General features: G+C 39.1%; 1 protein-coding gene across 3 annotated transcripts in view; it reads right to left on the reverse strand.

The window, feature by feature from the left end:
* The window catches only part of megf10 (multiple EGF-like-domains 10), a 109,801-nt gene that overhangs the window by 80,767 nt on the left and 15,469 nt on the right, over nucleotides 1–13,565 (reverse strand). For all 3 annotated transcript variants that reach the window (XM_032569008.1, XM_032569006.1, XM_032569007.1), the window contains exons 2-5: nucleotides 11,149–11,284; nucleotides 10,541–10,642; nucleotides 10,197–10,297; nucleotides 9,290–9,382 (exon numbers count right to left, since the gene is read on the reverse strand). In XM_032569008.1, the coding sequence (XP_032424899.1) occupies nucleotides 9,290–9,382; nucleotides 10,197–10,297; nucleotides 10,541–10,642; nucleotides 11,149–11,270 (418 nt within the window). In that variant the 5' untranslated portion in view covers nucleotides 11,271–11,284. The remainder of the gene's footprint in view (nucleotides 1–9,289; nucleotides 9,383–10,196; nucleotides 10,298–10,540; nucleotides 10,643–11,148; nucleotides 11,285–13,565) is intronic.

Consider the following 13,565-nt stretch of genomic DNA (forward strand, 5'->3'; position numbering starts at 1 on the left):
GTCTTGAACTAAAAAAAGTTAAGTTGGCTTTCCCAGTTTCTCATTTCTACTATTTAAGCAATTTTTTTTTTTTACAAGATAATTTTCAATAATGCATTGTTACTAGTCTTGTGAATTGGCAATTTAAGTACCTGTTAAATTTTTATTTCCCTTTGGAATAAATTATCTATGTTTCAACAGGTTTAAAAATTCTGGACTTCAAATATAAGTTGTGAATTTAAACAAATGGATATGTAAGCTATCCATGCATACATCCTCTCTGCTTTTATGGGGATGGATTGCATCGAGTCAACATTTTATATGAAACCTGAGCATTAATTTACTTACCTTGTTCAAAAATCAAAATCAGGGTTGGAAAAATTCCAAAGATGACTCTTTCAAAACGATTTCTTTCAGACTGCTAGAATAATTTCAACGAGAGGTTGAAATTACACTTGCTCTGCCGCAAAAACAACACTTGCTACAGTGTGGGTGGAGCCAATCACAGTTGACGTTGTGTGAGAACTTTGTCAAAGTTGGCAAAACATTTTACGTGCTTTTAAAAATCTTTGAAGCCCACGCATATACATTTAATGTCAGAAATTGGATGAAATGAAACTCGTTGCATTTAAAATATATTTACTAAATATTAAGTACATTACTTGGATGAACTTTGTTGAACCAATGACGCTGCCGTGCACTTCCGGTTTTACTCTGCAAAAACTTTATTTGCTCAAGCAACTAGCATGTTAGCTATGGATTTTTTGTTGTTGTCGTTTTTTACCATTTTGCTGCATAATCAACAGAAAGTAAGTCAACAATGTGAATGTAATTGTTGAAACCACCTCCGAAACCAAAGACTTAGACTTAGACTTGTACTTTATTGATCCTTTGGGAAAACTCCCTCAGGAAATTGAAATTGAATACAAATACACACATTACGTTATGGTCACGGCCGCATGTCCTGTATTGACAGGATTCAATTATTGTGGAGAAAGTTATATTGGTGAGAAAACATTACTATCTAAAAGAATTTCTTGAAATGAGACAAATTTCTTCTTGTTCTAAATCTTTATTGAAGTTCAAAACAAAAGAAGGTACACATTGTACAACAGCTGAAAATCTGCAGAATTTAACTTACACAATAACATACGAAATTAATAACTGCTTGCTATGTGGTTATGTCCAGAGCAGGCCACAGTCATCAATTTAGGTGAAGTCAGTTGGCGTATGAAAGAAAATTATGTAATATCTCATAATGAGCAGTAGCCCAGTTTGTTTTGTTTTGGAGCAACATGGGGGGATGGTAACGTCATCGGCCAAAATGATAACTTTTAATATCTCGAAAACGAAAGCTGCACAAACGAAAATTTTAACTGCACAAACCTGCACAAACGGAGCACTAACGAAGTAGCCTAGTTTGGTTTGTTTTGGAGCAACATGGGGGGATGGTGAACTCTGGATGACCTAAAAAATAATTTTTAATATCTCAGAAACCAAAGCTGCACAAACGAAAATTTTAACGGCACAAACCTGCACTAACGGAGCACTAACCACTCAGACTATTTGCTGAATTTTTTGACGTGGGTGGGGTGTCAGCTTCACTCAGCTAGTTCTCGCTGGAGTGGAGGCCCCTGGGAAGACCCAGGAGACGCGGGAGGGACTATGTCTCTCGGCTGGCCTGGGAATGCCTTGGGATTCCCCCAGAGGAGCTGGAACAAATGGCTGGGGAGAGGGAGGTCTGGGCCTCCCTTCTGAAACTGCTACCCCCGCGACCCGACCCCGGATAAAGCAAAAGAAAATGGATGGATGGATGGATGTTGCATCCTGTATTACGGGATGTGATTTTTTCTGTATTTATATAAATGTCCAACAAACACACCTATCAGTGTAACAATAATGACCAAACTAAAACACAGGAAATATTAAAGTCAGCAAAATTGTCGTGGCGGGAGCTATAAAAGACCCCCCAGAATGCTACAGTCCGGTGCTGTTGTCATGGTTGCCTAGTGACAGACACTAAACAGCTGAATTAAGCTGCTATCAACCTGCATTCTTTTAAGATGTCCTCCGCCATGTCCTTAGAAGCAAAAACTGTTGCAAAAATACAGATGTGAGTGGAAAGACGCACATCTCAGTGAACAGTCTCAGTGAGAATGAATACAAGCAATTGAGAAAAAAAAGTTAAATCAGGTGTTGTGATCAGGTGTTGAGTAGACTTTTTACCCAATTTTTTTTTTACACTTGCTTAGTTAAAGCTTGACTGATTTATTAGACAGTTCCTTTCTACTTTTACTTAATTAAAACCGTGTTGAACATTTGCTAATCTGATTGGAGTACAATTTTGGGATACTGTACCTCTATGTATGAATGACTGCTCTATGAATCACTTTTTGTTTTTAAACAAAATACACTGCCATTAATGATGTCTATCACTGCAGTGGCCATCTCACCCGACGAGAGTAGGATGACAGTGGGCGTGGGCGTCCCTTATTTTAATTTCTGAAAGGTGGCAACCCTACCTATTTTCTGGTGAATTTAACCTGTCCTGTGTTTTCCTGCCACGGTAACCACGAAGAAAGTTTGGACTAAGTTCCTGATCGCTGATCTGAGCAGTTTTACTGCCAACAAACCTTCAGCATTTTTCCGGACAAATCAGATCTGGCACCTGGGCAGAAAGTTTGGGTCTTTTTTTTTTTCCAACAATATTTTTATTGTGTTTTTTACAGATATACCTACCATATAACCAATACAATAAACAAGACCAACAAACGCCCTCTTAGATACATATCTGCATACATTCCTTTAAGTGTACAGGAGATAATAGTCCACTGCTGAGGCTCCCTTGTTTAACATTATGGTTTGACATTAATCTCGTCTTTAGCTGGCTTCTTCGTCTTGTGACAAGTCCTCTCCTTCAACAAAATTCCTGAAGGGTCTCCAAATGTTTTCAAATAATTCGCTTTTCCCTTTTTGGAGATATGTTATGCGTTCCAGAGGTAAAGTCTTCAGCATTTGCCTGATCCATTGTTTGATGCCTGGTCCTGTTGTTCTCTTCCAGAATAGTGCTATCAGTCTTTTAGCTTGAAGTAGACACATATCAATCAATAGTAGCTCACATTTGGTAAACAAGGTATTTTTTGGATACAAACCTAAAATTAGGAAAACCGGGTCTAGTGCAACATCTTTTGGCACAAGATGTTCTACAGTTCTTTTTATTGCTTTCCAAAATTTTTGAATTTCCCTGCATTCCCAAATACAATGGAACAAAGTCCCCTTTTCTTCTAAACATTTTGTGCATATATCTGGTATATTAGGATTGTACCGATTTAAATTGACTGGTGTAATATAGATTCGCATTAACCATTTGTATTGTAGTAACCTTAAGCGAGAGTTAACAGTTTGTTTCTGAGCCTTTGTACAGTCAGACTGCCAGTCCTCCAGTGACAGGTTTACTCCCAGGGCTAATTTCCAGGCTTCTAGTTTCAGTGCTGAGTCCTCTGGGGAATTTAAAACCATAAAGTTGTAGAATTTTGAAATCGCACCTTTACTTGCGCTGTCTTTGCAAACCATTTCTTCTAGCTGGGACTTTGGTGGCTTGGTTAAATCTTTGTTTTTTGTCCTAATGTAGCTTCTAAGCTGAAGGTATTTAAAGAAGTATTTTCTATTTATATTAAATTTTTGCCTGAATTCTTCAAAAGACACCATGTAAGCTGAATTTGTTTGATACAAATCATGAATTTTATCTATTCCCTTTGCGGCCCATTGTCTAAATACAGACTCTGCTCTTCCAGGACTGAAATCTTGGTTTCCCCATATAGGAGTAAACTGTGATAATGTAACTGGTTCTTTTGTGAATTTCTTTACTTCATACCATATTTTGATCATGTTTTTAACAATAGGATTAACTGTTTTTCCCAACAGTCTTGGGACTGAATCAGAAAAAATGTATACAGGTAAAGGTGGACTTACAGATTCAGATTCCATTTCTGTCCATTGCGGGGCGTCTCTGTCATTAAAGTAATATCTAATAGTCCTAAGTTGGGCTGCCCAGTAATATCACTTCATATTCGGACACCCTAGTCCTCCCTCATTGTGAGGTAAATGTAAGAGCGACATTCTAACCCTAGGCCGTTTATTTTGCCATAAAAACCCAACAATTAACTTCCTAAAATTATTGAACCAGTTTGCAGGAGGCAGCAGGGGGACATTCTGAAAAATATACAATACAGTATATTCATTTTGTAGGTGTTGATCCTGCCAATCAGTGATAAGGGAAGGGGCATACATCTATTGATATTTTCAGTGGTTTCTTTTGTTAAACATTCATAGTTCTTCTTTAAAATCATGTCTAGATTTGAAAATATTTGAATTCCTAAATAAGTGAAATCTCTAACCTTAAATTCTGAACTTATTTCTGGGGACATTTCTTTTTCATCCAATAGTAGTAATGAAGATTTAGCTTTATTTATATTATACCCTGAAATATGACCATATTCCTCTATTAAATTAAGCAAACTTGGAATGGATTCTTTTAAGTTTGAAATGAACAGGATTATGTCATCTGCATATAATGAAAGTTTGTGTTCTACTTGTCTGATTGTAATGCCTGCTATAGATTTATGGGACCTCACAGCTATAGCAAGAGGCTCCAATGCTAAAGTAAATAACAAAGGGGACAAAGGACATCCTTGGCGGCATCCTCGTTTGATAACAATTAGTTTGGACACATTTTTATTTGTTAATATTTCTGCAGTAGGATTTAAATATAATAAGTGTATCCATTTTTTAAAATTGTTTCCATAACCAAAACTATTTAAAATGTTGAAAAGATAGGCCCATTCGACTCGGTCGAACGCCTTCTCGGCATCTAGAGAAAGAAATGCAGTTCCTGATTTAACACCCAAGCCATGAATAATGTTTAGAAGCCTCCTCACATTGTGTAGACCTTGCCGACCCAAAACAAAGCCGTTTTGATCCCTGTGTATCACTGAAGGAAGTGAATCTTGTAAGCGTATTGCTAATAATTTACAGAGTATTTTTAGGTCAGCATTAAGCAAACTTATTGGCCTCATGTTTTCACATTTATTGCTGGGTTTCCCTGGTTTGGGTAGCACAAAGATTAAAGCACTTGTCATAGATTTTGGTAGGCCACCATTACAATATGCCTCCTGAAACATCTCTAAGATAGGACTTAGTAATTGTTTTTTAAATTTTTTATAAAAGTCTCTAGAGAACCCATCAGGCCCAGCTTTCTTCCCTGCCTTCATGCAGTCAATAGCCTTACCCAGCTCTTCTTCTGTAATTTCAGCTTCCAATTGTTCTCTATAACCTTCATCTATCGAGGGAATAATTAACTTATTTAGAAATGAGTCGTGTTCCTGTAAATCGGAGGTGTCTTGAGAATCATACAGCCTTTCATAGTATTTTCTAAATTCTTCATTTATCTTGATTGGGTCTACTAAAGTTTCCCCTTTACTATTAATAAGAGAAGTTGTGTTTTTTTGCACTTCCAGTTGTTTTATTTGCCATGCCAAGAGTTTCCCCTGTTTTTCTCCTTGTTCATAGAATGATTGATTTAATCTTAATAAACTGGAGGCCGCTCTGTCTGCAGATTCTTTTTCATATTGCGCCTTTAATAACAGCAACTCCTTCTCTGTTTCTGTGTTGCCATTTCTAAAAGCTTGTAGTTCTAGTAATTTAAACTAAGATTCCAATTGTGATCTGCTTTTGCGTTGTTCTTTAGATTTTGATGCGGTGTAACTGATTATATAACCCCTCAAACATGCCTTAAAAGCGTCCCATTTTATACAGGCTGAAGTTTGTGTGGTATTGAAACTGAAATATTCGTCTATCTTTTCTCCAACATAATTAAGAAATTTCTCATCTTTCAGCCATTTCTGGTGTAAGCACCATCGAGGAGGGTCTCTCAACATGTTGTTATTAGAATATAATAAATTACAGGGAGCGTAATCTGATATTAGTATGCTATCATAGCAACAATCAGTAATATTTGAGAGTAATTCTTTTGAAATCAAAAAATAGTCTATGCGCGAGTATGTTCTAAATGCTTTTGAATGGCATGAGTAGATTGTTTCAGTGGGTTTTAAATGTCTCCAGATATCTACTAAATTTAATTCTTTCATAAAATTACATATTGTTTCCCTACTTCTGGTGTGCGTTTGGTCAGCTCCTGAAGCTCTGTCCAGAGCGGGGTCCAGAACACAGTTCCAGTCGCCCCCTATAATGTATTTTCCTGTCAGCGATGAAAGGGCAAGAAAGAAGTTGGTATAGAAAACATCATCATCAGTGTTGGGACCATACACATTTACTAAGTTCAGAGTTTCTTGTAAAATGGACCCCTGAATAATCAGATATCTCCCCAATTTATCTTTAATAACATTGGTCACCTGAAAAGGAACAGATTTATGAATTAGGGTCATTACTCCCCTGGCTCTTGATGTAAATGGAGCTACATATACATCCCCCTGCCACCTCCTACGTAATTTTATATTTTCTTCCTCCAAGAGATGGGTCTCTTGTAAAAATACTATTTTAGAGTTTAAATCTTTCAGTTTGTTCATGACTTGTTTGATTTTTTTTGTTTTATGTAAGCCTCTACAGTTCCAGGATGTGCATTTAATTTCCGTCCTCTGCGTCATGTCAACTTAAAAGACATTGATGCAACTTAAAAGACATTGATGCAATAACTCCACAAATATGTCCAAGAGGGGCAACAAAAACAACTGAACAGTTAACATACACCCACAATCCCTGAACTACCTGAACAAATAAAACCTCGTTCCCAACCAAATGGTCAGGCCCTCCCAGTATGTTGCTTCCAACCACTGACATGTATAGATCCTTATGATCTATTCTACTGTACTCGACCTTCTCCTGCGTTTCCAAAAGTCTAATTATCCCTATACATTTGAGGTGATCTCTAGTGTGTATAATAGAGGTAGAACATCACAACACAACAATGAAACTAAAAGTATAAGGTGTATATATATATAAAAAAAAGTATAATAAAGAGTGCAACTTCACGTTATACCATGTTAACATAATGATGATCTAACAAAAAGGTATATTTATTAGAGACGCACCAACGCTACACTCCATCAGTACTGAATCTATTCAGTCACTCCATTGCACTTATCTGTCCCTTCTGAATCCGATCGATGAACGTTTGGACCTCTGCAGGTGTGTTGAACCTGAAGGTTTCCCCTTGGTACGTTAGCACCAGTTTAGCCGGAGGGATGATGCCGTGTCAGCCCGAGCTCGCGGAGGCGCTTGCGGACTCCATCGTACTGCTTGCGCTGCTTGTGTATCTAGCGACGTCGTTGTAGAATCTCACCCGCTGGTTCTTGTAGAGGATATCCGTCTTTGTTTTACTTGCTTTGAATATCAGATCATTTTGTTTGTAGTTAAGAAATCACATAATTACGGTTCTTGGGGGTGCTAATGCATTTCTTTTCGGGCCAACGCGGTGAGCTCTTTCGAGAAACAGCGGATTTCTCAGGGCAGGCAACTCCAACAACCAGCTTTCCAAAAATCCACAGGCATCGGAGCCCTCTGCGCCTTCGGGGAGATTCACCAATCTAAGGTTGTTGAGGCGAGACCTCATTTCCATGTCAACTATTTTTTCCCTCCATTAGCTTCTTTGTTTCCTCCAAGCTTTTAACTTTGTTAATTAGCTACATTTGCTCGTCTTCCATCGTGGACAAACGTTCCTCTGCATGCGTCAAACGCTTCGAACACTCACCCACTTCTTTCCTCACTGCTTCTATTGCTGTCATAACATCGTCAAATCTTCCAGAAAAATCAGACTGTAAGCTCGTTATTGCTCCAAGTATATCTGCTTTGTCGCCGAGTGAGCTATTCATTTTGCCGCTGTTAGCTGCTAGTTCTTCTTCAACTCCCTTGCTGCTGCTCGGCTCCTTGCTAACTTTTTTGCTAGCTTCGTTTGTGCTAAGCTCCACGTTTTGTGGTCCGTAGTCCGTCAACTTGGATTGCATAGTTATTTTTGACTTATCTTTGCTCGTTCTTCCAGGGCCTGGCATAGTTTCACCCAAATCAAACTCAGTTATCGTTGTTGTAGCGTTCAGTAATTTTTAAAAGGGAATCTGCAGGATTTTTGTCAGGAGCAGTGTCGAACGCGACCTTCTACCTTGTGGTCATACCCGGAAGTCCACGTTTGGGTCTTTTAACGTGACATTCCATTTAAATCCATCCTTAGGAAGCTGGGTCCACGCTTTATCAGTCTATATGTCAATCAGTCCAACAGCTGCCTGTCTCAGAGTCCATCCCACGTTCCACATCTCCAAGGTAAAACCTGTCCTTGCCTCGCAAACTGTTTGGTCTCCTGAGAGCTTCACTGCATGTGGGCCCAAATTATTCCAAAAACCATTACACAATAAAGGTTACCAATTTCTTGTACAAAAGCAACTGAGTGTAGACATTTCATAAATGACTTATTTTATTTCACTTATAGAGAGGGAGATGTGAGAATAATTTTAAAAAATTATGATTGTTTCAGTTTCTTTATAATCTGTTTTTGGTTGGTGCTGGTGGCCTTTTTCTATTTTTCTTCAAGCAGTTAGACAAAAAGGGGGCAGAGAGAAGGGGGAATACTACATCACACGATGCCCCAAGTTTAATGACTTTTTTGGGAGGGGAGGGGGAGCTGGGGGAGTTTAACTGGTATCATAGGCATAATGTTCCAAGTTTTTATCCTGAAAAAGCATCGAATCCCAGGACACAGAAAAAAGAACATTATTACACATGAAAGCATGGACATTACATTGTATTTTTTTATTTTTGTTGAATTGTGGATTTCAGTGTTAGTAGATAAGAGCTTAGTATACCTCATTAGCTTTTTAATATTTTCTAAAATCTGTTACCTGTCTGTAAAACCAAACATATTCAGATTTTACACTGAAAATAATTGATACCTTGAACTACTGACAGGTTAAAATATTTTGCAAACATATCACTTCTATTTAAAAATATAAGATAGAAGTCCTTGTGATTTGGTTTCAGAATATGCTGTCTCAGAAACCAGTTGGGAAATATGGAAATATTTATCATTTTCAACAAAACAACATCAAGCTGCAGGTCATTTACATGACCTGCAGCTTAATGTTGTTTTGTTGAAGACATTCACACCAAAGCAACCATCTCTCTCTGTGTGGTTTAATAGGCTGCAGTTGAAAGTCATTTTTTCAACATGAGTTCAGAGTACTTTCACAGGAAACCAGCCATACACGTGACACGATCACTCACAGACAGCAACAGCTGAGGAACTCACCACTGGAGCAGTTGGAACCCCCCCAGCCTGGTTCACATCGACAGGTGTTGGGTGCCATACAACTGCCATGAACACAGCTGTCTTCACAGTGTGCTGTGCAAGGAGGAAGCAGAAACAATGATGAATTCATTTGACTTTTTTAATTTTATGTCAATTAAATTCAGATTATCTATAGAGCTCTCTAAATCCACAATGCAATTTACAAAACATCCAATATACAATTGAAACCACAAGTTTCCATACAATGAATAAAAGACATACGCCTTTTTTCCTTACTGTCTGAAGACATTTTACCAAACTTCCTCTGTTTTAGGTTAGTTAGAATTATCAAAAACATTACCATTTACCAAATTTAAGCAGTGAGGAAAATCTCAGAAGATGATGTCATGCCTTTGGAAACCACCCTTAGCTTAATTGACACATTTAAGTTCCACAGGTGGAGGCACACCTGTGGATGTATTTTATACCACACCTGGTACATAGAGCTTTCTTGTTTGACACAATTAGAAAAACAAAAGAAATAAACCAAAAGAGCCAGAAAAGAATTGTGGAGTTGCACAAGTCTGGTTTATCCTAAGGAACAATTACCATATTCTTGAAGGTGCTGTGTTCATCTGTTCAAACTAGGAATGCAAACAATTAATTAATTAATTGTTGGAATTGTTAACCATTAATGTATACTTAGATATTGTTTACTTAGACATTATTAGTTAACAATAACCAATAAATAATTTTGGCTGGATGGCAGCCAAAATTCAAAAATGTTGAATTTGTTAGGACTTTGTCTTAATGTTAAGACAAAGTCCTAATATGGTGAAAAAGATTAATTTAACGTGTGTGTGGTTCTGCGTGTGTATACAGAGGAACGAGAGTAATAGTGGTGGTGGGAGGGGATACAGGCACTCACGAGCACACATCTCTCCAATTTCAAAGAAACCTGGGCAACACTGTGACTTTATTCTGTACATGATTTTCTCTCCTCTGCGATAAGCTGTCCGATACATCTCCCTGTAATCACACAGGGAACAGAGGTCACTTGTTGAGGACATTTACCCTTATAACTTATAAGGGTAAAAGTACCCTTATAAATTAAATTAAAAAGCTTTCACAGATTATAAAACAGCTGATTATAAAAAAGTGAGCCACTCTGTCATCATACGTATATGACTAAGAAGTGAAAATTGTACTTTGATAAAACACCAGGTACAAAATCTGCATTCTCTTAGATGTATGGTAAGATATGTTCCTGACCTGTATGTGGTGCACTTGAACCACTTGAGGATGTCTGGACAGTTGGCGTAGTAAATCTGATCAAAACGATGAGCATAAGACTCCGTCACCGTCCTTGAGTAACTGAAACCAAAGAAAGACACTTAAAACTTACAAGCAAATTCATTATGTCTGTCGTGAGAAGGTAAGATAAGTTAAAATTTCAAACTGCTCAGTGTGCCACTTCTATCTGACTACTGTTTTTCAAAGTTATGTGAGATAAGTCTGTGAGAATTGAAGTCTGTCCAAAAGAATTTGGTTGCAGGGCCTGCAACAAAACTCCCGCATGACTGTCTCATGAATAACCACACATGCTCTTTCTACAGTAATCACATTCAATCCCTAACACCAGTGAGTTTGAAGCTCACTATCTTTTTTATTTCTTGGTCTGCATCTTCTTCTGTCCCCCATTTTTCAAAAATATTCTATTCTTTTGAAAATAGAGTTTCTTGAATTAATGTGAGGGGGGGGGGGGGGAAATTGTTTCATGATAAAATCAATTTAACTCAAATTGATAAAGGAGATTCTATCAAAAGTACTTGCAAGTTTTCTCAGCCCCACACAGAAATGTCTGCAGAATTCTGACTCACCTCTCCCAGTGACTGCAGACGTTTGGATCATCCAGATTGAGGGAAGATGTATTATAAGGGAGAGACCAGAAGACCACAGTTGAAAGGACCATTATATAGTACCCCATCAGCTCAGCCATCATAACAGGAGCTGCACCTACAATTGGAGAACAAGAAAAAAAATTGTTAAATGTAGGAGCATGTAAAAGTTAAACTGTTGTTTGAATTGGTGCATAAATGTACTTAATGTTTTCTTACACCTTAAGCAAAAAAGTTAAATAACAAGTATGCTTATTCTATTGTGAAAACATTTGAAGTAACTACTTAGAGTGCTCAATCAACAGGTTAGTTTAACTGCTCCATTAAACTTAGCATTCAAATCTGCAGTTAATTTGAATCCAATTCAGTTTATTTATCCATCCCTCCATTATCTTACATGCTTATCTCTATTGAGGTTGTGAGGGGGGCTGGTGCCTATTTTCAGCTGGGCGAGAAGCAGGGCACACCCTGGACAGGTTGCCAGTCCACTGCAGGGCATCAGTTTGTTTATACAAACGCCAATTCATAACAACTATTGTCTCAGGGAACTTTACAATAAAAATACAGTAATTTCAATTCAGTCATATAAACATTTTAAGTAAGCTCAGTTGTTTATTCAAACTAGATTAAAATTTTTTTCTATGGAAACCCAGCAGATTGCATTAAATAATGCATACTAAAGGTATGAAGGTTAACAGAATATAAGGACGCCGGAAAAATACATACAGCATAAAAATGCAACATAAAAACAATCACTTGCACAATCAGTAAACACAAAAACGAGGGTAATGGCGGTGGTGGGAGGGGGTATGTACACGCAGGAGCACGCAACTGTTACCCGTGTCACCCATTTGTGAATGGGTGAATGACTGTAGTGTGAAGCGCAAGGCGTCTTGGGGACTTGATAAAGCACTATACAAGCACAAAGCCATTTTTACCATTTCATCTACCTACAGAATGTAATGCGGTTCTGGATCAGAGCTCAATGGAATTATCAACATTATCAGACGTATTTTCTATTGATGTTGATCAATATTGACATTGTGCTAGATATTACTATAGTTTTATCGCTATAGTTTTTATTAGAATATATTGTTAGATTAACAACAATATACATCACAATATACACATACATCAATACAAAAGTACATCTGGTAGAATGTACAATAATTTCACTAAATTATTATTATTATTTAGGCAGCCATCTCCCCCACCAAAACCACTACCATATACACTCTAATCATGGACCACCACTAGCCAACAATAGAATCTACAAAGTACAAAGTTGGTGGTGATATTTGAAGGAGGTGCATATATATACAGTACATATATACAGTATATACGAATCAGAATGCATATATATATATATATACTGTATATACAGGGGTATACATATATACGTATATACAGGGGTTGGACAATGAAACTGTCCAACCCCTGTATATACAGTATATACTGTACGTATATATATATATATATATACATACACTTCTTCTGGAGACTGTCATGATTTGCGGTGGAGGAGGTGGAGAGGATGACGCTGAGGACACAGAATCCATGAAAAAACAAAAAATAAACTTAGTCCACAACAAAAACACGGTCAGGGCAGGGCCTGGTGTGAACAGTTCAGTAGCCGAAGGTGCAGGAGGCAACCCGTCGGGGAAGGTCCAGCGGCCGACGATGGAGCAGCTAGGGCCAAGGACAGAGGCGGACCCCTCGGGTGAGGTCCGGCGGGCGATGACGGAGCAGCTCAGGCCTAGGACGGTGGCGGACCACTGGAGGCTGGTCCGGTGGGTGACATCGGCGCATGGGGCGTTGAGAAAGGAGTGGGGGGCTGGCAGAGGGCTCGGAAGGGACTCTGGGAGGTGACAAAGAGTCTCTGGGACCACCGGGGGGCGACGAGGGAGCCCTGGGACCACTGGGGGGGCGACGAGGGAGCTCTGGGGCCACTGGGGGGGCAACGAGGAGGCACTAAGGGGCGACGAGGAGAGGACGAGGACCACAGGGAGAGGGAGAACACCCATTTACAGGGGCAGAGAACCCACTTACAGGTGCTGACCACGCCACCAGCTGTGCCGCCTGTCGTCCAGGTGTCAGCCTGGCCACCTTGAACCCCATGACCATGGGAACTGTGGCTAGGGATGAGGAGACAGCAGCGGCTGAAGGCGGAGAGGCTGCAGTGGCTGCAACAGCAGCTAAAGGAGCAGTGCCTACAGCTGCGGTGACGAGGGGCGGAGAGTCTGCTGCAGCGACTGGAGATGTGGCGAGCGCTGGAGGCGTGGCCGGAGATCCGGCTGGAGATGGTACTGATTCCGGAGACGACAGAGAGGCTGGAACTGGGGTGGCGGAGCGGAGGAATGGGACTAATGGTAGGTCATGAACATGGCGAAAGAAGAGGG

Source organism: Xiphophorus hellerii, chromosome 8 (genome assembly GCF_003331165.1).
Source record: "Xiphophorus hellerii strain 12219 chromosome 8, Xiphophorus_hellerii-4.1, whole genome shotgun sequence".
NCBI classification, from domain to species: Eukaryota; Metazoa; Chordata; class Actinopteri; order Cyprinodontiformes; family Poeciliidae; genus Xiphophorus; species Xiphophorus hellerii.